The sequence below is a fragment of the Macaca mulatta genome, chromosome 14, assembly GCF_049350105.2.
Source record: "Macaca mulatta isolate MMU2019108-1 chromosome 14, T2T-MMU8v2.0, whole genome shotgun sequence".
Classification (NCBI taxonomy): domain Eukaryota; kingdom Metazoa; phylum Chordata; class Mammalia; order Primates; family Cercopithecidae; genus Macaca; species Macaca mulatta.
Window position 1 is genome coordinate 112,278,462 of NC_133419.1, and position 27,954 is coordinate 112,306,415.

At 44.7% G+C, this 27,954-nt stretch overlaps 2 protein-coding genes across 6 annotated transcripts in view; one reads left to right on the forward strand and one right to left on the reverse strand.

Annotated features, from left to right (window-relative positions):
- The window catches only part of BTG4 (BTG anti-proliferation factor 4), a 113,857-nt gene that overhangs the window by 46,468 nt on the left and 39,435 nt on the right, over positions 1-27,954 (reverse strand). For 2 of the 4 annotated variants that reach the window (XM_077964282.1, XM_077964284.1), the window contains 2 exons: positions 15,209-15,297; positions 11,929-12,097 (listed from right to left, as the gene is read on the reverse strand). The gene's annotated coding sequence lies outside the window, so the exon portion shown is untranslated. The remainder of the gene's footprint in view (positions 1-11,928; positions 12,098-15,208; positions 15,298-27,954) is intronic. The other 2 variants (XM_015115645.3, XM_077964283.1) reach the window with 1 other exon arrangement.
- On the forward strand, positions 3,103-24,117 carry LAYN (layilin). Of its 2 annotated transcripts, XM_077964280.1 has the most exons (8): positions 3,103-3,745; positions 4,389-4,412; positions 6,740-7,037; positions 12,451-12,608; positions 17,403-17,435; positions 18,034-18,117; positions 20,400-20,502; positions 23,253-24,117. In XM_077964280.1, the coding sequence occupies exons 1-8, from the start codon at positions 3,661-3,663 to the stop codon at positions 23,614-23,616; spliced, it is 1,149 nt and encodes a 382-aa protein (XP_077820406.1). In that variant the 5' UTR covers positions 3,103-3,660; the 3' UTR covers positions 23,617-24,117. The 2 variants fall into 2 exon arrangements, with proteins under 2 accessions (XP_077820406.1, XP_001105766.1); XM_001105766.5 differs by lacking the exon at positions 4,389-4,412.

Genomic DNA, 27,954 nt, shown 5'->3' on the forward strand with positions numbered 1-27,954 from the left:
GTTAGATGCTCTTCCCCATCCCTCCTTCAAGAGATCTTAGCATAATCCAGGCCCCCTTCTGTCAGAAAGAAAGAACTGGAAAGTGTTTATAGTAAAGCTTTAGTAGCAATATGTTTATTATCCACCCAGGAATATTTGCATTTTAAAAGAAGGCTGAATAAAAGGAACAATGGGTAATCCAAGGAAATAAGTTACCAATGATGAAATCTCAGGAGTCTGACTCTTGGGTAAGCACATATATTTAGGGTAAGAGGGCTACCCAGAGTTTGCAGCTCTATTTAAGGCCACCATTCCCATCACTACTGGCCTCCACCTGGAACTCTTGGACACAGCTTTCATAAGACGCAGCCCCCATCCACTGTGCCAACCAAAGACTGGGTGACCCATTGGTCAGAGCTTAATCACAAAGACACATCAGGCTGTGAGGGAGGCTGGAAATAGTCTTTAGAAAATGGGGAGGGGGCTTCTGTCTAATTAAAATTCAGGGATTCTATCGCCAAAAGAAGTGGAGAATGGATATTAGGGGACAGTGACAAGGTTCTGGCACAACACTATTTGAAGAAAAATGTTTGGAACAAAAGGAAGTCAGGCCTGGGAAATGAAAATTTTTAAAGTTTTAAATTGGCAGCCTCTTCCCAGTACCAGCAAGAATAAAGGGTACCCTGTCTGGTTGATGTATTTGTCTGCCCGACAGATAGGTCTTTGTTGTGAAGATGGACACAGCAGGCTATCAAAGCCTAAACTAGTAAATCATATAACTAATTCTTTTTATTCTGATTCCATGCTGATAAATCTTTTTTGCCCAGAGGGAGAGTACATGTTCAACAGGCCAATGCAAACATTAGTTTACCTGACAATTCTATTTCTCAATGTGTAAATATATTAGTCTCTTAGATTGGGTTTGAGCACGTTAAACTAGGAATTGGACCCTGGACCAAGGTAATTTTACCAAGAAAAATTCTACTTTGTGAACTTTCTTGGCAACCAGCCTTCCCCTGGTGATAACTCCCTACATTGCCAAGTGTAATGGTTAGCTATTGCTGCAACAATGCTGCATAACAAAGGGGTCTAAAACAACATTTATTATTGCTCACACATCTGCAGTTTGTGTGATCTAGTTTGGCTGATCTAGGCTTAGCCAGACAGCTCTGCTTCAAGCTACAGCACCTAGAGCAGCTCTGCCTCTTACTGCAAGTTTGTCAGTTGCCTGAGGTAGCTCTGCTCCATTTGTCATCCTCTTAGAGATACACATAGACCAGTGGGATATCTAAGGTATGTTCCTCTCAGAGAGTGGCAGAGAAGAAAAAGAAATATGAGGCCTTTTCTGGTCTAAGCTCAGAACTGATTGATTCTGTTAGCCAAACAAGTCAATCACACGATTGAACACAAAGTCAAGGTGTGGGGAAATATAACTCTGCCTCTTTAGTAAGAGAAACTACAAAGTCATACGGTAAAGGATATGGGTACAGGGAGGTGTGGAGAATTGGGGCATTATTGTAATCTACCAGGTTTGGTTGACTGTATACCCTAACAAAGTCCATCTGAAACCAAGGTCCAGAGTATCAAAGCAAGAAGTCAGGACATGATTTAATTATGTGGACCCAAGTAACAGCTTTTAAAGTTGAAGCAGATGTTATAATATTAGAAATAAATCCTTTACAATTGACATTAAGTGCCTAGATATCTGAACATTTACATATATATTTGCCTTATCAAACACTCACAAAACTCTTAAGACAACTGTTAATGTTACCAACAGTTAAGTGAAACTTAGGCAAAGGGACTCGCCAAAGGCCACAGAGACATTAAATGAAGAAGAGCAGGATCTGAAACAGAACCTCAAATGCCAACTCAAGTGCTTCTTTTCACTATAACAGTTCTCTCTGGTTGTTTTGATAACCAAGAATTTCTAAGAAGAATGTGTGTTGGATGTGACATTGACATATTCTAACTGGGACATAAGGAAGGACTATAAATGATCTTGCCATAAAGGTCAGGCCTCATCCTGCCACAATAGCTGTTAACGAGCCACAGCAGAGCTCCCCCATATTCTCAGCTGATACTGAAATTTATCCCACTCCCCTCTCACCGCCAGCCTGTATTCAGGTGGTTTGTCTAGAACTGCAGTGGCTAGAGGCCTTAGAAGCATCACTGCTTTCTTGGCTGTTTGAAAAGCAGAAAGAGTACCTAAGAAACAGCAAGCTGGAACCAAAATCCAGAGGTCACGGCCCAGATGGGGCTTCTGCTATGCTTCACAGCAGCATAGTGTGGCAGACAAGGCAGAAAGTCAGATTCACCGTGTGCTACTGAGTGCCTTCATCTTTGGACAGACGGCTCACTCTATTACTTGACTATATATATATATATATATATATATATATATATATATATATATATATTTTTTTTTTTTTTTTTTTTTTTTTTGAGACGGAGTCTCGCTCTGTCGCCCAGGCTGGATTGCAGTGGCCGGATCTCAGCTCACTGCAAGCTCCGCCTCCCGGGTTTACGCCATTCTCCTGCCTCAGCCTCCCGAGTAGCTGGGACTACAGGCGCCCACCACCTCGCCCGGCTAGTTTTTTGTATTTTTTAGTAGAGACGGGGTTTCACCGTGTTCGCCAGGATGGTCTCTATCTCCTGACCTCGTGATCCTCCCGTCTCGGCCTCCCAAAGTGCTGGGATTACAGGGTTGAGCCACCGCGCCCGGCCTTGACTATATTTAAAAGCATTACGTTTACGAAACCGAAGTGAAACACACCTACTTTGGGAGTTTACAAGAGGAAGCACACATTGAGGGCTAGGTTAGGAAAGCTTTTCCTGAGATTGTAGTTTTATTCTTTCCTGGGGGGCGAGGGGCCAAAGCTGAACTCCCTAACTATGACCCCCACCTCCCAACCCGGTCCCTACAAAAAAAAAAAAAAAAACCGGAATCATTTCCTTTCTGGGATCTGGGACATCTTTTGGCTTCTGGTAGAAGCCGCTCTCCTTTCAGCCGGGAAGTCTCCAACTCAGCCACGTTCTTTGGACGCCATCGGCGCGGTGTCCCGTAACTTTCCTGGCCGGTGGGCACACTGCCTGCGTGAGTGTTTGTTCTCTGCATCGACCTTTCCTTGCTCAGATGTCGCCCTTCGTGCCGGGACTGCGGCCTGCTGAGCCCCAGGTAGGAATCCCCGCCTCGCCTCTCCCTCCGGCTGCACCCGCACAGCTGGCGAACTTGGCTAAGGTCCGGCGGAGAGGGGTGAGATGTGCTAGTTTTAGGCACACTGTGCTCGTCAGCAGATTGCAGAGGGGCCCGACTGCAGTATTCCTCCGCCCAGCGTCTCGGGCAAACGCGGGATCTCCCAGAGAAGCTCGGAGTGGGGCGGGGAGCTGGCCCCCCTCTGCGACGCGCTCTCCTCTGGCTGGCCGAGTGTCTGGCGCCATCCTCGCTGGAGGAGGTTGTCCGGGGCGGGCCGGCCAGCGGGGCTGCCCTCCCCGCAGTGACGTCCCAGTGGGCGGAGGGGCGACCAACTGTCTCCGCGCCCTCCCCTCCTCCTCCCGTGCGGTCCGTCGGTCCCCAGGAGATGCTGCTGCCGCGGTTGCAGTGGTCGCGCACGCCGCCGCCCGCCAGCCCGCTCCACCGCCGTAGCTCCCGGGTGTCGGAAGGCGCACCTGAGTCGGGCCATGAGGCCGGGAACCGCGCTGCAGGCCGTGGTGCTGGCCATGCTGCTGGTGGGGCTGCGGGCCGCGACGGGTCGCCTGCTAAGCGGTGAGTGCGCGCGCTGGGGCGGAGGCTGGTGCTGGGGTGGGCTCGGCAGAGGTACTCACTGCACCCCAGCTGCTGACCCTCTTCTGGGCCGCCACGCATGGGACTAGGGGGCCGTTCCATGCCCCACTCCCAGACGCAGCCCTTCGGAGTCTCCTGCTTCCAGGGAGCAGTCGCACGGCGTCTGAGACCCGCGCCAGTTCCCGCAGCCGTGCAGTTCCCTGCGCGTCCTGGAACGCTCGAAGCCCGTTGTCAGTCCAGAGTTATGGGGGTGGGTTGGAGGATTTAGGAGAGGTGGGGCAGTGGACAAACCTGCCCCAGTGGGTGCCCCTTCGGCCAACTCCTTTACACACATCGAGTCAGTCCTTGGGACCACCCCCGCGGGTCAGGCTTGCCAGCTGGCCCCCGCCTACCGCCCGCTCGGGGAGGCGACTGCAGAGACTGCGGGGTAGGGATGCTGGATCCGCGGTGCCGTGGGAATCCTGCCTGTTACTCCTCGTCTTTTCTGGAGGGTTGCATGGCTGGGTCCAGCGCCTGGAATGAGAGCGCTTAGAGATCGGGAAAGAACTCCAGTTAGTGTGGGACGAGCCCCGCCTGACTCCGGGGAATGACTCTCTGCTTCCTTCCTCCTGTTGTGTCACTGCAGCCTCGGATTTGGACCTCAGAGGAGGTACGGTGCTCTGGCTTCTGGCCTCTTTCAGTTGTTCTGCATGTCGGGGGGAGAACATCCGTGCCCTTTTCTCAGATCCCCTTTGCGGGTGCCAACAGCTTGACCAAATGGGACAGAGGAGACTGGAAACCTTCTCCACTCCGGCATCCCGGCTTGCGAAACTAATTTAAAGAATGTAAAGTTGGTTTCAGGATGGGGGCGGGGCGCGGGGCGGCAAAAGAGGTGGGAAGCTGAATTGAGCTGCTTGAGTTAGGGCTGCGTGGGCTCGGTTCTTGGTCGCGGAGAACAGAAGGCCCTCCCACCCTTCCCCTTCCTGCAAATGAGAAGAGGAGGACACTTCCTGAAGGCAGGAGAACCAGACAGGCCAGCGGGCCTCCTTCCAGGTCTGACTGTCTCTGGCAGTCACCCGCAGACTTGGGATGTGTGGCCAGGCTGGACCATACAGAAACTCGCTTAAGGTGTTCTGTTTCCCTTGACAAGCCAACGTGGAAAGTGGGGGTTGTCAGGAAATTCAACTCCAGCTTATGTTATGCCGGTGGCCAGGTTGGATAAGTTCTTGGGGGTTCATTTGCCCCCCCTCTGCTGCCCAATTTGCAGCCAGCTTTGAGGAATCGCAAAAGCGTGACTGGCCCAGCCTCCTTCCCCGGGGCATCCCTGCCTCAGCCTCTCTGAATGCCTTCTTGTAAGCAGGTCTGACTTTTGAGCCCTCCTAATGTGCTGCTGGACCAGTCTAGTTAGAGTTTCTCTATTATCAGCAATAGCCAAATAATGACAGGAAAAGGGAGAAGATGTGGAACTCTTATAACTTGTTGCTCATTGAGAATTCCTTTATGAAAGCGATGAGAGAAGAAATAGCAAATGAAGACTCACTGGAGCTTCCTGGATAATCTGTATGTGCTATTTCTCATTTAGCACTAATAATAGAGTTATGTGTCTGTGACCCCTTGCCCTATATGCTGGCCAGTGTTGGGAATAATGAATGCTCTCTGGCTCCCTACGCAGCTGCAAAACAAGTTGGGAAAATGAGAACATGCCAGAAGTTCTGGGAGGAGGTTCCCAAACCAAAATCTTTTACCCCAGGCACTGTGGCAGCAGTTCGCACCCACAGCCCAGTTTGGCTTTCTCTTTGCAGGGTGACTACTCCCCGCGTTGATACGTGGTTTTCACTTTGAACATGTGAATCCGGAAACATATGCTGTGTGCTCCTGTGAGCTAGGAAGTAGCTTTTGTTCCTGTATTCCCAGCACCTCGCACAGTGCCAGGCACAGAGTGTACACTCAATAAATGGTGATTGAATAAAAGGAGTGATGAGGCTAGTGTCTCCGTTACAGCAAGGCTTCAGTCACACAGACACAAGCTAGAGCAGTGTGTACTGTGAGCGATTTACTGACTCCTCGTAAAATCCCATCTGTTTGTCTGAGATGATCTTCAGCCCGTCGGGGGACAGTCTGATAAGATACATTACATGGGCTCCCAGTAAAACACGAGCTTGGAGTGCAGCGGAGAGCTAGCGTTTTAGTTCACTGGTACCAGCATGATTTTGTAATTAGATCTGGGCTCTAACTCCGGTGATGCTGCTGATCACTGTGTGATCTTGGCCGAATTACTTAACTTCTCTGAGCCCCAGTTTTCTCATTTGTAAAATGAGCCATAAACAGTATCTGCATCACGGGACTATTATGAGGGTTACATGAGATAAAGTATGTAAGTAAATGTTAAGCCCTTACCATAGTTTATGGCACATAGTAAGAGTTCAGTAAACCTTAACTGTTGCCTTTAGGTTAGGGGGCTGACTGTCAGTAGCAGAAAACCCCATGGATCTGATGCTCTTAGCTTCTGCTTACACCAGAGACTGGGCAGATTCTCAGTCCTGCTGCACAGGCAGAGGGTTCCAGAATAGAGGAGCCCAGCCTGACTTCAGGAGGCATCTCTTACCTTAAAGAACCACCAGACACCGTCTTTAAGCCACATTATCCCGAGACTCCCTAATGAAAGTGTTATTTGTGTGCCTTTCAGTGAAACCATAAATCTTCATCTACTTCTCTTCTAAAGGATAGTCAAAATAAAACATTTGCTTTTTAATATTCTGTAATGGAACAAACAAACACGAGTCCCTACACAATATAGGCATCAGAGTTTAAATCACTACATCTCCATGCTGGAAGGAGTATTAATTTGCTCTGAGAACCCCAGCTGACATGATAACAGTCTACTGATGAGTAACCAAAATTCCTACCCAGGGATACCTTCCTTCAGATGCCTCCACACATCCCTGCCCCAGTATACTTTTTGAGACACTGAAATAGGTTGGCTTTTTTTTTCTCTAGGGCAGCCAGTCTGCCGGGGAGGGACACAGAGGCCTTGTTATAAAGTCATTTACTTCCATGATACTTCTCGAAGACTGAACTTTGAGGAAGCCAAAGAAGCCTGCAGGAGGGATGGAGGCCAGCTAGTCAGCATCGAGTCTGAAGATGAACAGAACCTAATAGAAAAGTTCATTGAAAACCTCTTGCCATCTGATGGTGACTTCTGGATTGGGCTCAGGAGGCGTGAGGAGAAACAAAGCAATAGCACAGCCTGCGAGGACCTTTATGCTTGGACTGATGGCAGCATATCACAATTTAGGTAAGTGTGTGGAACCCACAGCAGCTGACTCACTTGTCATAACTCAAAAAAGAGGCAGGCTGGATCCACAGTGTCGGATCAGTGGGGAAGAGAAGACCAGCCAGGCAGCTCTCTGAAGGAGAAGTAGCACCAGAATAGCTGCTGACCTAAGCAGTGCGGTTGGTGAACTCAGCCTTGATTTAGGTCCAGCCGATGTCCAAGGAGCTCTGTTCAGGTGACTGCAGCCCAGCAGCCTTGTTTCAACAGCATACAATGCTTGAAGCCAGTTGTTCTGGCTCTCTGGCCTTTTGGACCAGAACCTCATTGAGAGACTGAAGATCCATAGGGCTATGACTCAGGATAGGACTCCGGTCCACAGGTAATTGTAATAATTGGCAAGAAATCAGAGCCAAGATCTAACTCTGTGGATTGGCCAAGACCTCAGGAACCCTGCAGTGTATAGGGCCCTGCTAAACCCACGGCATCAACACTCACTCATCCCCCCATCCTGGCAGCATGACATTGCTATCATCCCTCCCTGAGAAATGCGAGAAATGCAGTGACATAGACAAACATTTAAAAAATATCAAAATTAAGAGACAGTCATGAGACTAGGAGAATGCGTGTCACAAATCCAACAAAGAGTTAATATCTTTTTATGATAAAGAGTTTATGTCAATAAAATACTAAGACCCCAAAATATAAAGAGACAAAATACCTGAGCAGGCAGTTTATAAAATAAAAAATCTAATGGTGAACAATCATAGGGGAAAAGTCTAAACTCATCAAAAGAAGGAAGATTTTAAAATATATTCTTTAATATATACCTACTATGTACTCCCCCAAAAATTTAACAACTAAATATGTGAGTGTGTGTGTGTGTGTGTGTGTATTTACCATTATATTTAAGGCAGCACATCAGCATCTATCTTAGTCCACCCATTAGACTGATCAGGTGCACATCATCTTATAAGTTCTGGGAGTAGCTCCTCCAGGATTCTCATGAGCCTGTCTTCCTGGGAGAAACTTTAGAAAGGAGGGTTAGTAGGATGAACTACACTTCCCATCACTGCAGCTGGTCCCAGGGCCACAGATGGTACTTACTGACCTCCTTCCTCTAGTAGCCAGTCCAGATTCCCTCTCCCTCTGCTGGTCTCAACGGTTGACCTTGTGGCATGATCCACATCCTCATGTCTGAAGAATCTGAGGCACTAGTCACCTTGCCCTTATCATGCTGGAGTTTGTGCACTTTTCCACTGACCATCAAAATTGGGCAAGCGAATTCCAAGAGGTACCCAAATAGATAACTTCTTGCCCATAATACATAACAGCAGGCCTATCTCCTCCTGATGGTTAGGGTCACTTACCTCCTGCCAAAATAATGTCTTCTCTTTTTCCCTGCTGGTCCCTGGACACAAGGATCCCAGAGTGTCCAAATGACAGTGATAACTCATAGTTTAATAAGATTCTTGTATCTTCTGACAGTCCCCTGTGGGAACCAGGACCTCTAAGCTTCCGGATCCCAGTGTTGCAGAGACAAGAAGCACAGATTCCTAAGTGGGTCACTGCCAGTGATGCTAAAGCGAGGCTACTCCTGCTTCCACCCCTCGGCTCCCAAACCCATGTATTCTTATTCTTGGGAACATAGGACTGTATAAAAGGCACGTGAATTATTGCCCCTTTTGGAAGTCCCCATGTAGTCAACTTGCCGCAAGTGCCACGTTGGTGTCCTCAAGTGTTGGTGCTGTGTCAGACACTTAGCATTGGTTTCTGTTGCTGGAAATTGAACATTCGGCAGTAGCAATAGCTAGATTAGCCCTAGTGAATGAGAGCCAATCTGTTGAGCCCATCTATAGACTTCATCTCTCCCACTACCTATTAGTATCTATTGTACTAGCACTGGGGTGGCTAATAACAGGCTGGCTGGCATTACCTAGCTGAGTTATTTTGTCTCCCTTGTTGTTCAGTGCCTCTTCTATAGTAGATGTACCCTGGTGGTCTTTATATCTGATGGAAAGAGTTGCATATTTTATGTTCACTCCTCTGTGTATATCACATCCCTCTATCCAAAACTTCCTAGTCCCCAATCTTCCAGTCTATTTCCATTTAGACTCTTGATCAGCTGGGCATGCTATTTACCTTACCCCTAGTTCTTATATATTCTAATCTCCAATACTTTCCCTTTCCTTACAAAGTGGTTAACTAGATGTACCAACTAAAGCTCTGGCCATTGGGAAGATGTTCCCTTACTGGTGTCTTTCAAGGCCACCTCAGTGGGACTGCAGTGCAGCTGCTGTCCATTTCACTCTGTACTCCCATACTTAGCTGACCTACCCTTGAACCAGGCTCAGGCTGCCAGTATCAGCTAGTCACAAGGGATTCCTCCATGCAGTCGCAGGTGTGAGCTAAGGAAGAGGGTCTGGTCCAACAGTGGCAGATGTCATGGAAGTCTGTTTTACCTGCTCATGCAGTGCTCTTTGGTCCTGGATATACCTCTTCCGTCTTACAATGGATTGATTCCAGGCCTGCCTAATCTCCGATTAGGTGTGTCTGACAGTTCCTCGCTCATGATGGGCAGGTTGTACTACATGGTCTCTGGTGCTCCTTGCCTAGTAGCCAGCCAGGAACTGTTTCTCAAAAGGTGAGTAATTTTCAGCTACAGATGGTATGGTCTTGCTTCAAAATCGTAAGGGCCTGCATTGTGATTCTCTCATTGAGGCTTGTCACAAGCTTTATATGACGTTATTTTTCCAACCACTGACATCTCTAATAATAGGAGCTGCTGCATCATACGGCCCAAGTGGCAAATCTGCTTGCACACAGCCTAGATCTACTTCAGAGTTCTTTTCTGCTATGAATCCTACTCAGAATGGCTGTATTTCATGTCACCTGGTTTATGGGCCAGAGCAGTATTTCCAGGTGTGAAATATGCTGCCTCTAGAGCCCAAGAGACCTACCATGTGCTATGCTTCTCTCTTCAAATTACTGCAAGATGCAATAGTTTGTTCTTTAATTTGAAGGGGATGTTCTGGTATTCCCTAGATCACTAGACACTCACACATTTTATAGAAGTGGTAGGCTCCTGAATCTTCATAAGATTTATCTCCAACCCTCTGGAGTACATAAGTCTTACCAAGGCATCCAGTGTACTAACCACTTCTTGCTCATCTGTTCCAATTAGCATGATGTCAGCAATATAGTAGGTCAGTGTGATTTTCTGCAAAATGTCTAGGAAATCCAGATCTCTTTACACCATATTATGACAGAGGACGAGAAAAATTAATGTAGCCTTGAGTCAAGACCATAAGTATATACTATTGTCCATCCCAACGAACTGTTTCAGATTATCTTTCTGATACAGAAGGAAAAGAATATATTCACCAGATCTGCATACTAGGTACCCAAGGCCATGTTAACCTGCTTTAGCAAAGACACCACCTATGGCACAGGCAGCCACAATCAGGCTTCCACTTGGTTGAGTTTGTGCTACTCTATTATCACCTTCAGGATCTGCCTGGTGTTTTCAGGAGTCAGACTAGTGAATTAACTAGAGATACGATGGGGAACACCACTCTTAGATTCTCTGGGTCTTTAAGGGTGACACTACTTCCTACCATCTTTCCCTGGATAAGATGTTGTTGTTGATTTATTATCATGGCAGGGGTGGGGAGGAGTGCAGTTTCAAAGGCTTCCCCACTTGACATTCTCCACCGTGATAGCTCTTGCCCCACAGGTAAGTAGACCAAGAGACAACGCAGCTCATCCTGCCCATCATAGGCCAAGGAACCAATGTGGAACTGTACCAACTAACAAATACGTCTATTCAATTCATATATTTGGGGACTGGGGAATGATGACTGTTTGGGGGCCACTCTGAGCTGATCCTGGGCCAGACCTCTATTTAATACCTGTCCCCAGTATGCTCCCACTCTAATGGGTAGCTTTGATGACACTTTAAGTCTGAGTATTAATGTGAACTTGCAGCCTGTGTCCAACAGCCCTTGTAATATTTGGATATTCCTTCTTTTCCCCAGTGTATGCTTACTGGAGGAAATAGCCATGGGTCCCTTTAGGGGAAAAACGGGAAGTTATTACCGTGTGCACCTGCCATGGTGTTGCAAGGTCCTTCTTACTGGAAACCTGGCCTCTCTATTAGTAAGTTCTGGGTCTGAAAACTGGCTCAAGTACAGAAATTATATGCCAGACATAATATTCAACCTATAAGACAAAATAATGTAAAGCCATAAGGCCAGTGGAGAGGGGAACAAGGCAAGTCAGGGTAGGGGGCCCAACAGGCTGGAATCTGGACTGGAGATAACTAATGAGGTGCCACCAGCTGTCCAGGCATAGTATCCAAGGAGTGTTTATTATAAGCTAAGCTATTTTCCAGGAAATTCAATCCAGTGAGTGCAGCAAAGGATTTTCCTTTTAGTAGACAGCAACACAGGACTCAAGCCGAGCCTTACTGTGGTGCTATAGGGAGAGCTGTCTCTTAGCTGTCTCTTTTCTGGAGAGAGCTCTGACAAGAGCTAAGCAGAGCAGCATTGCCTGCTCTGAGCATCAGGGCAAGATCTGAGCCCTAGAAGGAAACAGCTCAGGCGACTAACCAGGCAGGTTACAAAGCCCAGCCCTGAGTCAGCATAGGGGGTGGGTACTCACAGATGTAAATGCTCCATAAGATCCAAGCACATTCCCTGGCACCCACATATCCAACTGGGTGGCAGCACCATTTAATTTCAGGTGCCACTGGATAGTAGTGTAAGGTTGCTAATGCACCCCTCTGGGGGGCTAGGGAGACAAAGACAAGACATCTGGAGGTGGAGGCTGAGGGGCATCAGCCTTATCAAGTGGAAACAACTTAAAAACTGAAAAAGACCAAATGGGCCTCCTGCTTTTGTCCCCACCCCTTTACCTGTTTTGACAGCCTCTGTGTTTTGGAATGTCTTGCTCATGTGCTTGAATTTCTTATCTACTTCCCAGGGCTGAAAAGGCAGTTGGTGGCTGTTGAAAAGCATGGAGAGATGCGAGCAGGGCAAGCTCTGGAGGAGATAAGCCATGTCTCTTCTCAGTGCATCTGAGATCTAAAAAAAGACAAATAAACCCAATTAGCAAAAAGTAAGAAAGAAATAAGATCGTCCAGACTAGCCCTGCTAGCTGCTTTTTCTCATAATTACTTTGCAGACATCATATGGTGGCATGTTCCTCCCTGCAAAGAGATTGTGGCAAATGTCAGATGATTGATTGTGATGTCCATAGGAGAATGCGTGTGGTTCTGCTTACTGGCAGTACTTCAATTCCTCCCTCTCTCTCTGTATCGTGTTCTGAGGCAGAATCTTATGTTTATGGCTCAGTGGGACTTGATGGGAAAACAAAGGCTTTGAAGTCTCAGGGGATCCTTCTCCAGTTGCTCCACTGCTGATCCCTTTTCCTACAGGAACTGGTATGTGGATGAGCCGTCCTGCGGCAGCGAGGTCTGTGTGGTCATGTACCATCAGCCATCGGCACCCGCCGGCATCGGAGGCCCCTACATGTTCCAGTGGAATGATGACCGGTGCAACATGAAGAACAATTTCATTTGCAAATATTCTGATGGTAATGAATCCTCTCCCAAGCTATGCGGCTGAATTCTCAACCTCCCTTATTTCATGAGCAGCTGCTAGTACCAAGAATGTGTCATGTGGTCTCTGAGAAAGCTTGTTGCAAATGCCAGCAACGTAAAACCTTAGGAATTCTTGTAAAGGGCAATGTAATGACAATTCTCACTGAGGAGTAATCCTAGCAAAGGAAAGGTTATCTGATGTTAAAAGAAGGGATGATGGAAAGATTTAATTTATATGTGATAAAGCAAGTCTTACAAGAACATCAGGAAATAAAAAAGCCCTTTAAGTGGACAGCCACAAATTATTACTCTTTCCACATGTGAGGTTGGCTGTAGGGGCTTAGAATAAGCTGGCCATTGCTCTTACAAGTCTTCTAACAGCTCAGTGAGATGATTTTCTGGGGCTTTAAGGAAGCATGATACATACGTAAATGAGAAAGTACACCAACTGCACTTTCACTGGGCAGAGAGAGCAGGTACTTTGATGAGCAGATTTAAACTCTCAACTCTCAGTTGCAAATTCAACTTACATTTGCTTCCAGATCTGTTAGGGTTTTAAACTGGCTACAAGCCTGTAGTTTCACTGTACTTGGGTCTCCCAGACTTCTCCATTACAACTGACATATTTGAACTTGAACTGATTCTTAATCTGCCTTTGAAGTTTCTCACCTCCCTAAAGCCAACTGTTTAGCCCTAATTCTGCATTCTTTCTTGATAGGAGTAGAGTGACTTGTTAATTCTATCTAGTTTGGGACTAAGTAATCCTGTCATTTTAAAATTGTTTGAACTGGACTATGGTTTGGTGGCAATTTTTGCTGCTAAAAGATGTTTTTCTCTCTCTTTATCCTCTCTGATGAATTCTTCTCTCCAGTGACCTGGCCCTCCCCACCGTACAGTGTTGTCTCAGGTGGGGAGATTGCAAAGACCTAGACTGACTTAGCAAGTCACCTTTATAAAGCAGTGAAAGCAAGGCACTTGTTACAAACTGGCTTTTCATCACTTTTGTGAATTATATTGTATTATTAATAGCTCCATGGTTTAAATTTTTGCACTTCCTTTAACAGTTTTTGAAATGTGAGATTTTGAAATTTGCTTTAATATCCTTTTATTTTTGGACTTGGTACTTTAAAAAAAAAAATCATATTCTTCATTACTTTTGTTATTGCCTGTATTAGTTACACTAAGTCCTGGCAGGAAAAAGATGGCACACACAAAGGATTTAATGAGGAAAGTGTAATAAAAAGGACATTTGCTGAGGTGTAGGCAAAGAGCAAGAGATGGTAAAATATCCAGGGACTAACTACAATGGGAAACTGTTACTCCCAGGACTGAAGGAGTAAAAGAAGGGAGTGATTTTAGCAGAACCGAGGAAAAGCTTGGGGTCATGAAAGAGGACCCGCCCAACAGGAGCTATTACCACGAAATGCAGCTACTATCAAACCATGCTGATGTGGGATGGGGGCATGGGGAATAAATACCGAGACCTCTCTTTCCTCCTATCCTCTGACCTTCTGCCTTTGCCTCTCATTGGCTAAGTCCAATCAGAGACCAAAGAACAAGGGAACAAGGAAGCCCCATTGAAACAGTTTATAGGCCTCAACCTCCCAAGGCACAGAGAAGGACAGAGAATGGATCCAACAGAGGGAGGTGGGCACATGAAGAAAAACTAAGACACTGTCTGTTTTTGGCCACGCATGCCCAGAATAGTTTACACATCTTAGCATGCCAGAAGAGATCAGCACGACCAGACCCTTGCTGACCTGTCCAGCTCAATTCTCACCACTCTGACTCCTCTCCCCGTCCTATTCCAACACCTTTGTACCAAATGGAATTCCCCACGAGCTCTTAATTGCTGTTTCCTGTGCTTGAAACACCCCTTTCTCAGCCAACTCATTCTCACCCTTTGGCTTCAGATTAGACAACACCTTCTCTCCTAACAGCTAAGTGCAACCGGTGATCCTGGTTTGGATCCTGGACCATGATGTGATGATTTCCTATAAATGGCATTAGTGGGAAAATTGGTAGAATCTGAATGAGATCAGTAGATTTGAAAATAGTATTACATCAATGTTAATTTCTTGGTTTTGATCATTGTACTGTGGTTATATATGAAAAGGCCCCTTTCCCTTTGTAAATATGGACAAAAGTCTTTAGGAGTAAAGGGGCACCATGTTGGCAACTTGTTTGCAGGAACAAAGTTATGTATGTGTATGTGTGTGTGTGTGTGTATATATATATATATGCATGTATGCACACACACATAAACATGTGTATGTGATACAAAAACAGAGAGAAAGAGGAGAGATAAGAGAGAGGGAGAATAATTAAGTAAATGAAATGTGATAAAATGATAAGGTGAAGAATACGGGATAATTCTTTGTACCATTCTTGCAAATTTTTGTAAATCTGAAAATATTTTGAAATAAGAAGTTAAAAAAAATAACTTCCTTTGGAAAGCCTTCCAGAGCCCCTCAAAGCTAGGTTTAGTGTCCCTCCTATAAGGATCGTAGCACCTCACACATACAGTACTTTAACTGCCTATTTCTAAGGCTGTCCTCTCCACTAATGATTGGCATGAAGTCTGGAAACTTACCTGTTTCACCACTTGATGGGCTGGGGAAGCTCACTCCTGTGGTTCCGGCAGGGGAGGACATCATCCCATTATGCCAGAGTGGCAAGGAACTGGGTGAATGATAATATATAAAGCTAGATTTGAGAATGTAATCATGTAGAGTAGGTGGCATGCTAGCCATAGCTGAACACTTGCTTACTTCTGGGGTGTGCTAAAGGCACAGGCATACTCAGCGAATATCAGAAACAAATTATGAGGCAACGCAGATGCAGGTGCAGGGATTGATGGGAATGCTGCATTGATGTGCCGTGTTTAACTTTGCACCGTGGATTGAAGTATGAAGGGACAACAATATGAATAGATCATGCATTGAATAGATCATGTTATTACACATTCCAGTGTGATATCCCAAAATCAATGTTCATTAATATTTTCCTGTATTTCCAGATTTTATGGCCATCCTGTAGAATATAAGCCCCTTAGAGGGCTGAGATTCTTTCTTATTTGCTGTTTTATCTCTGCTACCTAGCACAATTATGTCTCCTGACTATTTTAATTTTCATTAGAATGGATTTGGTTGAAATCCCTTTAAAGCTACTTATCAGCTGTGAGATTTGGGCAAGTTACTTAATCTCCCTGAATCTCAGTTTCCTCGTGTACAAAACCAGAATAATAATAAGGCCACCTCCCATCCTGGCTAACACGGTGAAACACCGTCTCTACTAAAAAATACAAAAAATTAGGCGGGCATGGTAGCGGGCGCCTGTAGTCCCAGCTACTCAGGAGGCTGAGGCAGGAGAATGGCGTAAACCCAGGAGGCAGAGCTTGCAGTGTGCAGAGATCGCGCCACTGCACTCCAGCCTGGGCGACAGAGCGAGACTCCGTCTCAATAAATAAATAAATAAATAAATAAATAAATAAATAAATAATAAGGCCACCTCACAAGGCTGTTACCAGGATTAATTGAGTTTGATTTTATAAAACACTTAGAACAGGCCAGGCATGGTGGCTCACGCCTATAATCCAACATTTTGGGAAGCTGAGGCAGGATCACTTGAGGTCAGGATTTTGAGACCAGCCTGACCAACATGGTGAAACCCCATCTCTACTAAAAAAAAAAAAAAAAAGTACAAAATTAGCCAGGCATGGTGGCACACGCCTGTAATCCCAGGTACTTCGGAGGCTGAGGCAGGAGAATCACTTGAACCTGGGAGGCGGAGGTTGCATTGAGCCAAGATTGTGCCAGTGCACTCAGCCTGGGTGACAGAGCAAGACTCTGTCACCAAAAAAAAAACAAAAAAAACAAAACAAAAAACCAACTTAGAACAGTTTCTCTCATATAGTAGGCATTGTGTAAGCGGGTTTTTAAAAATAAATGGATTTACATCACCTATACACACACACACTTACAGGAAGATGACTAAAAGTTTGTGTCCTTTCTGAGTGAAACTTCAGAATGGGCTTGACATCCTGGCCTTAGGACTGTGATTTTTAAGGTCTTTCCCTTAAAGACCCTGTCCCTACGAACACCAGAGCATCCAATTAGCATAAGAGACTCACTGCCAATACAACAGGCGGACACACTCCCAGTCAAAAGCAAACACATTTGATGTCAATTGTCTGTACAACCTGATATTCTCGAGACACTTTGAAATATGTGCAATAGCTCAGAGCTCTAGATCACCAGCTTCTGCCTTGGTGCTGGCCAGTGGTCTACTCAGCCCCTAAACCACTTTCACAACTTGGAGATCAGTGTTTGTTGTCCTCTAAAACATCCCCATTATGAACTGATAAAATGTCTTAGACTGCTTTAAAATAATCCAGGCCAGAAGTGCAGGGCAGAGGAGTAGGGATTATGGTTGAAACTAAATGAGCTATACAATGATAGGAGTTGAAGCTGCATGACAGTACACAGGGTACATTATACTAGTCTTTCTCCTTTTTTGTATATTTGGAAATGATCATATTTAAAGGTTTTTAAATATTTTTTTAAAAAATAAAAAAAGCACTGAAATAAAGCTGGGGTAGGTTAGTCTTTGTGCAAAAGCAATTCTTTGGATTTACTAGCCCAGTTCCTGATATCTGATAACAACAAATAAAGTTTATCGGAGGACTGATTCAGCAAATAAATAGATGCCATGAGGCTGTGGCTGATTTCATTCAGATGCCATGAAAATTTACTTATTATTTTTGTTTTTGTTTCTTTCTACTACAGAGAAACCAGCAGTTCCTTCTAGAGAACCTGAAGGTAAGCCTGTCACTTGAGATTTGGGTTAACTGGGACTGTTTCATGGCCCCTGTTCACAGGTTTAAAGCCCTATGTCCTTTGGACCAGATTATTCAACAGAAAAACTACTGGTATTAGCTCAGGCATTTGGGACAGGTACACGCCACACCCAGCCATGACAGCTAGTTTAGTCATGTCATTTTTTAGTGTTGTCTGTTTCTCTCACGGCTGAAAACAACAGTTAAAAATTCTGTTTGGGGTGTTACTTGTCATCATTGACAATATGAAAGGAATAATTTAAAGAGACCCAAAAAAGTGAGCCAAACTGATAGTTTATGGCCCTAGAAGTGAGTCCTTGGCCCTTCCCCTTGACACCTTGGTATTTTATGTACCTTGATGTCAGCTGCTTGTTGATTGTTTTGATACTGGATTCTTGACAGCAAGGGTCTCGCCAAAAAGACAAAGACAATTTAAACCTCCAGGGCAACACATTCAACCCTTTACTTTTCTGTGTTTATAGATGGTGCTGGCCAAATTGCTACAGCTTTTTTGCATCCCAATTTGAACATGGTAGGACCTCAAAGAATTATCATGCCTTTCTCCATGTGTCTCTCTCCAGGTGAGGAAACAGAGCCGACAACACCTGTACTTCTAGAAGAAACACAGGAGGAAGATGCCAAAAAAACATTTAAAGAAAGTAGAGGTATGTACAAAACTCTCCTAGGAAAGATGAATAATGAGGCTCCCTTGATCACAAATTACCCAAGGTTGAATTCCCTACTTTGTTCTTTCCCATAGCTACCTAAAAATAGAACTAGACAGGGCATGTGTGGCTTTGCAAAAGCTGAACTAAATGCTAGGTTTCATCAATGAAATATGCAAATGGAACTATCCTAAGATGACTGGGGAAATCAGACAGCAGGTGGGAAATTTGCATGAAGACGGAGATTTGGGAGCCACTGAGAGGTCATGCGGGGTAAGGACTGAGAGAGAAAATGTAGAGAAATAAGAGCAGAAAGACCCAAGCTGTGATGCATAACATGTATGATTAATATTCATCTGCAAAACAAAGAGACGAAATAGACAAAAACATTTAAAAGGTTAAATCATAAAAGTAAAAGAAAATGGGATAATACATTGGAGTGCTAATGGATTTCAAACTCACTCTCACCCTGAAATTCAATAATGACATCTGAGTTTTTGTCACTGGGCAACTTTTAAAAACCACTTTACTTCTCTGTGCTTCAGTTTAATTATTTGCATCATAGAAGTAATAATATTTTTCTTACCTACCTGAGAGCACAACTGTGTCCATAAAATGAAATAGAATGTTGCAATAGCGCAGTTCAGTTCTGAAACTAAATTCCAGAGTTAGCGCAGACACTCCAGCTCATGAGCACAGCTCATAACAAGACTGCCCTCACTGCAGACATCGACTGTGAGTTTGGGGATCCCCAGGCCACCTGCATTTCTGACCAACTGGCTACAAACCCAGGAGTGTCCATGACCCCCACCTCTTAGGTTTGATAATTCACTAGAACAACCTACAGAACTCAGGAAAATACTATACTTATGACTAGATTGATTGTATGTGATACAAATCAGGGTCAGCCTAATGAAGAGACACACAGCAGGACGTCTGGGAGGAGTTTCCATGTCACCCCCGACCCCATGGAATCAGGATGCGTTAGCATCCTGGCACATCACATCAGTGCATTCACCAACCAGGAAGCTCCACAGAGCTTTTATGTCCAGAGGTTTTATTGGGGTTTCACTACATAGGCATGATTGATTTTATCATTGGTCATGTGGTGGAGCTCAGTCTCCAAAAGAGGTCAGGCTGATATCACTAGGCTCAAAGCCCCAACCCTATCATCACATGGTTGATCTTTCTGGCATGGCCAGCCCCCATCCTGAGTCATCTCCTTATAAACTCTCTTATGGTTCTAGGGGCTCATGAATAACAAATTCACTCCTGTTACTTGGGAGAGTCCAAGGATTTAGAGCCTCTCTCCCAGGAACCAGGGACAAAGGCCCATCAAATTCTTTATTATATGACAGATATGTGAGAAAGGTACAAAGTGCTCTGCAAAGGTGGGTGGCATCTCTATTGCTCATTGTTATTATGGTGGTATTTATAGTGGGTTTTGAGGGTTTGGGGTTTTTAGTGGTTGTCAGGTTTGCAGTCTCACAGAGAAAAAGAGCCAACAGCCTCTGGATAGTCAGGAAGCTTGGGTCAGTGGGAGTAGGAAGAGGGTTAGCCTCCAATCCTTGCTTCCTCCCAAAGCCACTTGAGGGGAACATCTTTGGTTCTAAATCTTAAAAGACTCTAGTTCAGAAAAGCAGGCCTCTAAGTGCTCTTCACAGTCATGGCTCATGGACCCAACTGAATCCAATTGGTCTTAGAAATATTGGAAAGGTTTTACACTGTAATTTACTTGCTTTCTGTGACCTCTTTCCTGGTAATGACACTGAGACTTCTGGCTCGCCTCTTTTTCCCTCTTTCTCCCATCCTATCTTGGGAACTCGGTGACTGTCCTTAGAGGCAAAGGCATCAACACTGCCCCAACAGCCCCTGCTTTACTAAGGGAAGACAAGAAAAGAGGGACTCTCTTTTCTCTGGAAAAAAAAAAAAAAAGCTTAATTAACAAAAGTGCCCTTCTGATATTTGGAAGACCCACAAATTTAAACCGATTTTCATTATCACTTAGGGTACTAGGACAGGTAGAAAATGCTCATTCATCAAAACCAGAAGACTCTTTGCTAACTGGCTAGATGTGTCTCAATCACCTAGGAATGAGCTCTTTGGAATACTCTGTGTTTATTAGGCTTTTTTGTTTGTTTTGGTTTTTAATTTCTTAATTTCAATAGATTTGGGGGTACAACTGGTTTTTGATGATTATGCATTTTTTAAGCCTGGTTTGAAGCACAGAAAAACAAAACAAAAAACAGCCAGTGCTGATCATTTGCTTTCTTTCTTTTCAGAAGCTGCCTTGAATCTTGCCTACATCCTAATCCCTGGCATTCCCCTTCTCCTCCTCTTTGTGGTCTCCACAGTTGTATGTTGGGTTTGGAGCTGTAGAAGAAGGCAAGTAAAACCTTCATTGTACAAACCTTTGCATCTTCTGCTCTCTTTGAGATTTGGATATTGCCCTGTTTACTTCACTAAAACCCATGGCAGCACCAAGAGTATCACCATTGCAGATTGGAGAGCAGCTTCTCTGACAGACCAGGGCATTCAGAAATACTAGGCATTTGTGCTTAGTTGTGATTAACAGAATGATCTTACATGCTTTACTGTGTGTATGTGGAAGATTTTAAAACAACTTGAAGGGTGAAATTGCATTATTCACCTCCCGTGCACTCACACGTCACCCAGCAAAAATGCTCTCATGCATGTGTGCCCTCACTCTGAAAATGTATGTGGACTGAGTGAAGGAATGGATAGTGAGCCATATGAAAAATGACTATTGCAAAGCATTCTGGTACACATCTGAAACTAAACCACTTAATTCAAAATGAAAGAGCCAAATTCCTTTTAATTGACTTTTCTTTTAATTCAATACACAAGTATAGAGTGCTATAAAATAGCTACACTAGGTAGCATCAACAATTTCTGCATATGGTCAGGATCATGTGCCACCATTTTTTTTTTTTTTTTTTAGTACTGAAAGCTCTTCTCAGTTACCTTTTTATTCTCCATCATCATGGTGTACGGAGAAGATGTCTAGTATTCCCATTTTACAATGGGGAAACTAAGGCCCAATTTAAGATTTGACTCCCTTTAAAGACCAATTTGAGATGAATTAGTAAGATTCCAATGTAGGCCGGGCGCGGTGGCTCAAGCCTGTAATCCCAGCACTTTGGGAGGCCGAGACGGGCGGATCACGAGGTCAGGAGATCGAGACCATCCTGGGTAACACAGTGAAACCCTGTCTCTACTAAAAATACAAAAACTTAGCCGGGCGAGGTGGCAGGCGCCTGTAGTCCCAGCTACTCGGGAGGCTGAGGCAGGAGAATGGCGTGAACCCAGGAGGCGGAGCTTGCAGTGAGCTGAGATCCGGCCACTGCACTCCAGCCTTGGTGACAGAGCGAGACTCCGTCTCAAAAAAAAAAAAAAAAAAAAAAAGATTCCAATGTAAAAATCTATTTCAGTTAATTGTAACTTCCTTATAGGATTACTATAAGGATTCAGGCAGTTAATACTTGCAGAATAGGTATATACTAAGCACTTAAAAATGTTACCTCTTATTAGGATTATTTTATTAGTTTTTTCTTTTGAATCTGAAAGTAGAATTTAGCTCAAAAAATTACAAGCATATTTTCCAGCTGCCTACTCTGCAGTTGGTTCTTGATTTCCTTTCCTGACTACCAGGATTTGGGAATTGTGACTCTAAAGCTGGGGTGTCTGTCTATCCCAAGGGTTTTTAATCTTTTTTGTGCCCTGCAGCAGTCTGGTGAAGCCTATGGACTCCTTCCAGAGCAATATTTTATTTTATTTTGTTTTATTTATTATTTTATTTATTTATGTTATTTATTTATTTTATATATATATATATATTTGAGACAGAGTCTTGCTCTGTCACCCAGGCTGGAGTGCAATGGCACAGTCTCGGCTCACTGCAACCTCTGCCTCCCTGGTTCAAGTGATTCTTGTGACTCAGCCTCCCGAGTAGCCGCGATTACAGGCGCATGCCACCACGCCTGGCTAATTTTGTATTTGTAGTAGAGATGGGTTTCACCATGTTGGCCAGGCTGGTCTCGCACTTCTGACCTCAGGTAATCTGCCCGCCTCAGCTGCCCTAAACCCTAGGATTACAGGCATGAGCCACCACACCTGGCCCAGAGCAATATTTTAAATGCATAAAATAAAATACATTGGGTTGCAAAGGAAGCAATTATACTGTTATATAGTTTAGCAAAATGTTTCCAAAAATGAATATGTGATTAGTAATACATGTACTCCTTTATTAACGCTTCTTTATTTGGTGCTGAGTATAATTATTATAATTTTGAAGTAGAGATGAGGGTAAAATATTTCAAGGCATCTATAACTGTGATATGAAAACATCTATAACTTCTAGTAATGATCAAATCAAAGATATTATTAATCCTGCTCTGTTTTATTGCTTACACTCATAATGGAAGGACGTGCCAAATTTCACTTATGGATGAGTTGTATTTTTTGTTGTTTTGGTTTTGTTTTTTGATTTGTTTTTTGAGACAGGGTCTCACTCTATCGTCCAAGCTGGAGTACAGTGGTACCATCACACCTCACTGCAGCCTTGACCTCCCAGGTTATCCTCCCACCTCAGCCTCCCAAGTAGCTGGGACTACAGGTGTGCGCCACCATGGCTGGTTAATTTTTATATCTTTTATAGGGACAGGGTTTTACCATGTTGCCCAGGCTGGTCTCAAACTCCTGGGCTCAAGTGATCCGCCTGCCTCAGTCTCCCAAAGTATTAGGATTACAGGCGTGGGCCACTGTGCCCAGCTGAGTTGTTGTTTTTGTTTTGTTTTGTTTTGTTGTTTGTAATGTGGTATTTTTTTTTTCCTATTCAGTTCTATCCCTGGACCCTCCAGGGACTCTGGGGACCCCAGGATAATAACCCTGCCCACACTTGGGCAGCCGTGAATGACAGATACACAGTCACTTTGAACATAACATCTCCCTGTTTGGTTCCGTCCCACCCCGAAGCCCTGGCCTGTAAGTTACATAGATGAGACATGCAGCTGGGTGACCGCCCAGGGCTGCTTCCTCTGGTCTCAACAGGAAGCACAAGGATATTCTCAATCACCTGGTCTGAAACACCCAGCCCTGGTTTTCTTTCTCTCTAGAAAACGGGAGCAACCAGACCCTAGCACAAAGAAGCAGCACACCATCTGGCCCTCTCCTCACCAAGGAAACAGCCCGGACCTAGAGGTCTACAATGTCATAAGAAAACAAAGTGAAGCTGACTTAGCTGAGACCCGGCCAGACCTGAAGAATATTTCATTCCGAGTGTGTTCGGGAGAAGCCACTCCCGATGATGTGTCTTGTGACTATGACAACATGGCTGTGAACCCATCAGAAAGTGGGTTTGTGACTCTGGTGAGCGTGGAGAGTGGATTTGTGACCAATGACATTTATGAGTTCTCCCCAGACCAAATAGGGAGGAGCAAGGAGTCTGGATGGGTGGAAAATGAAATATATGGTTATTAGGACATGTAAAAAACTGAAACTGACAATAATGGAAAAGAAATGATGAGCAAAATTCTCTTATTTTCTATAAGGAAAATACGCAGAAGGTCTATGAACAAGCTTAGATCAGGTTCTGTGGATGAGCATGTGGTCCCCACGACCTCCTGTTGGACCCCCACGTTTTGGCTGTATCCTTTATCCCAGCCAGTCATCCAGCTCGACCTCATGAGAAGGTAACTTGCCCAGGTCTGGCACATAGTAGAGTCTCAATAAATGTCACTTGGTTGCTTGTATCTAACTTTTAAGGGACAGTGCATTACCTGGCCATGATAAAGATGGGCTGTGGAGCTTGGAAAACCACCTCTAAGTTCTGTTTTCCTTGCTCTATACAGCAGCACATATCATCACACAGACAGACAATCCAGAATCTTTTCAAAGCCCTCGTATGGTAGCACAGGCTGGCCTGCGCATCAGCAATCCTCATATCTGTTGTTTTCAAAGAATAAAATCAAATAAAGAGCAGGAAATGGAGTGTTAGTCTGTGTCTACAGCCCTTCCTCTGCATGTGGACACAGGGGACCTTTTTGTCTTTCTCCTGACATCCAAACTTGGAAATATCTAACTACTTTGAAAACTAAAAATGAGGCCAGGCACGGTGGCTGACACCTGTAATCCCAAAACCCTGGGAGACCAAGGTTGGAGGATAGCTTGAGTTCAGGAGTTCAAGACCTTCTTGGGCAACATAGTGAGACTCTGACTCTACAAAAAATTTAAAAATTAGCAGAGCATGGTGGGATGCACCTGCAGTCCCAGCTACTCAGGAAGCCGAGGTGGGGGGATTGCTTGAGCCCAGGAGGTTGAGGCTGCAGTGAGCTAGGATCACGCTACTGCTCTCCTGCGTGGGCAACAGAATGAGATCCTGTCTCTAAACATAAAGATTTTTTAAAGAAACTAAAAATGAAATTTGAGTCTCAGCTTCTAGGTTTATTTGTACTCCCATCCCTGATACTACAAGTTGTTCTGTTTGCGTGTTTCTTACTGCAGCGTCAACATAACATGACTAATAATGATGACAGTTCTACCTTTTGTTGATGGACCTCGTCGTTTCAATTGTGTTTGGCCTCAAATTCAGAGAAAAGTTTCTCGGCCCAGCATCAATCATATACACATTGGAGGTCTGAAAGCCATTATTTAAATCACCAGCAACTTCCCTCAATCAGCTTCATAATCTCATATTTTAACCTTTCCTCATATGTCTTATTTTTTAATAGCTCAGCAACTTTGCTTCACCTATGGAGCCCCAGCCTCTGGAGTTAACAGTCTGGGTCAAAGCAGTATCGAATGTAGTGGATTGGAATCCCTGCCAAATTATCTGCCCTACTGGGGAAGTGAATATACCAGGAAACAAAACTCCCTGCTTTGGGAAGCGTGTTTTGTGGTTGCATTTCAAGCAAAAACTGAGTACACGGTACTGAAGGACTGATTCGCTGCTCTAAAATGCCCAAGGTTCCATTCTTGCTTTAGATAGCCTCGCTCTATCATCTGCCCTGTGTCCTGCACTGTGCCCCACAACTCTGGCCCTCATGACGCTGCAAGCTGCGCGTATAAGAATCCTATCTGCCAGTCAGCATCGCACCTCCTGCAACCATGGCAGCACCTTGCAGGGCAGGCAATCAATGTCTATTGAATGGATGAACAATGCATCTTTTCAGACTGATGTCAAACAGTTTGAGTATTTCAGCTTAAAAGTTTGTTTTTCACAGTCCCCCTGAGTGGAGGAGGTAACTGAGTCATTGTAATTGGAATGCCTCCCAAGAAGGAAGCATAGTAACAAGTAAACAGATGCTGGTGAATTGTGCTAACAACTTACTTTAATTATGTCACTCATGCTTGAACTGAGGACCCACTGTTAATCTGTAAAGGGAGTAAGGTTGTAATCAGAGCAGACCCTCAGCCTCTTCCTTTCCCTTTTTTCATTAATGTGTTGTCTCTTCTGGGACCTCCGGATCTCTTCTGTGTTTGTACACAGCCAGTCTTACCCCTCATTTTCGTTATTCACTGTCTTTTTTCCTCCTCAGGTTTACTAGCCTGAGTTTACGCAACTCCACTTCTATCTCTAATAATTGCACTTCACTTATGTAACAAACATTTGCTAAATGTTAAGGGTTTGCTATGTTCCGTTGAGCTTGATTCATTAAGCTAGTATCATATGGAAATTTAGTAAGTTTGTTTCATCGTTGCTATGATTTGAATGTTTTCCCCCTTCAAAACTCAGGTTGGCCAGGCATAGTGGCTCATGCCTGTAATCCCAGCACTTTGGGAGACTGAGGCAGGAGGATTGCTTGAGCCCGAGAGTTTGAGACCAGGCTGGGCAACATAGTGAGACCCTGTCTCTACAAAAAATAAGAAAATTAGCTGGGCGTGGTAGTGCATGCCTATAGTCCCACCTATGCAGGAGCTGAGGTGAAAGGATTACTTGCGCCCAGAGGTCAAGGTTACAGTGAGCTCTGATCATGCCACTGCGCTCCAGCTGGAGTGACAAGTGAGATCCTGTTTCAAAAACAAACCGACCAAGAAAAAAAGACAAAAAAACCTCATGTACAAACTTACTCCCCAGTGTGGCAGTATTGAGAGGTGGGGTCTTTAAGAGATGATTGGGTCATGAGGACTTTGCCTTCATGAATGCATCGAGCCATTCCTGGATTAATGAGTTTTCACAGGAGTAGGCCTTGCGGCTTGATAAGAAGAGGAACAGAGACCTGAGCCAGCACCCCCAGGCCCCTCACCATGTTATGCCCTGCACTGCCTCAGGACTCTAGAGAGTCCCCACCAGCAAGAAGACACTCCCACATGTAGCCCCTCAACCTTGGACTTCTCAGCCTCCAGAACTATGAGAAATACATTTTGTTTCTTTATAAATTACCCAGTTTTAGGTACTCTGTTATAAGAAACAGGAAATGGACCAAGACAACCATTTAAAACCGTATTTCCCAACCTTTTTTTCTACTGTGACACACATGACAGATAAAATGTATGTATCAGACAACCACTTGAGTCTCTTCAACTCGACAGACATTTCTGTCTGTTTGTTTGTTTGTTTTTTGAGACAGAGTCTTGCCCTGTTCCCCAAGCTGGAGTGCAGGGTCATGCGATCTCGGCTCACTGCAGCCTCCACCTCCTGTATATGCTGCCTGAGCTCCGCCTCCTGTGAGATCAGGGGCGACATTAGATTCTCATAGGAGTGGGAACCCTATTGTGAACTGCGCATGCGAGGGATCTAGGTTGTGTGCTCCTTATGAGAATCTGACTAATGCCTGATGATCTGAGGTGGAACAGTTTCACCCTGAAATCCTCCACCCCCATGGAAAAACTGTCTTCCACGAAAGCTGTCCTTGGTGCCAAAAAGGTTAGGGACTGTATTTTTGTTAGTTTGAAATTCTTTAAGGAACAGCATCTGCAAACACAGGTACTGGAATGGTTGGTAACGTATTACTTGCGGCACACCTTCCATCTAAGCTCAGCACACAGTTTGCCATGATGTTGGAGTTGAAAGCATCTAAAAGCCTCTCATCCAAGATAAAAATAAATCATTGGTAAATCTGTCAATCAATACCCAAGCCCTAGACTCAGGCTCAGATGCCAAACCCCATCTTTGTCATTTCCTTGCAGGCTACACCTCACAGAAGTGAATCCGGAGATTCCTTTCCTGCACAGTGTCCCATCCCTCCCCTGTGAGAACGCAAATAGGTTGTGTGATCTAAGGTGACTTCCAGCTCTAAAATTATTCAATATGATTCTTTTTCTAATTTGTTGAGCATGTTATACCCACATTACTTCTGAGCTGGTAGTAAGACACACCTAATAGTGGATAGCAAACTGAAGACAGAGGTGTCAAATGAGGTCTAGAAAACTGCAAGCCCAGAGATGGAGAAGCAACAAAGCAATTTATTCTGTACAGCCCCTTCCTTCTTTCTTCCAAAGAACAGTAAATGGTTACTAATGGCTAAAGAATTTTAAGTTATTCTTGAATCTTGAATTTGAACAGCAGAAAGAAATAGTGACTAGAATGAGTCTTCAGAGCCAGGACACCAGGAGAAACTGGTTTTTAAAACAGAATAATACTATGTACAGGCTGGGCGCGGTGGCTTACGCCTGTAATCCCAGCACTTTGGGAGGCTAAGGCGGACAGATCACGAGGTCAGGAGATCGAGATCATCCGGGTCAATGTGGTGAAACCCTGTCTCTACTAAAGATCAAAAATTATCTGGGCATGGTGGCGTGCACCTGTAGTCCCAGCTACTCAGGAGGCTGAGGCAGGAGAATCACTTGAACCTGGGAGGGGGAGGTTGCAGTGAGCCG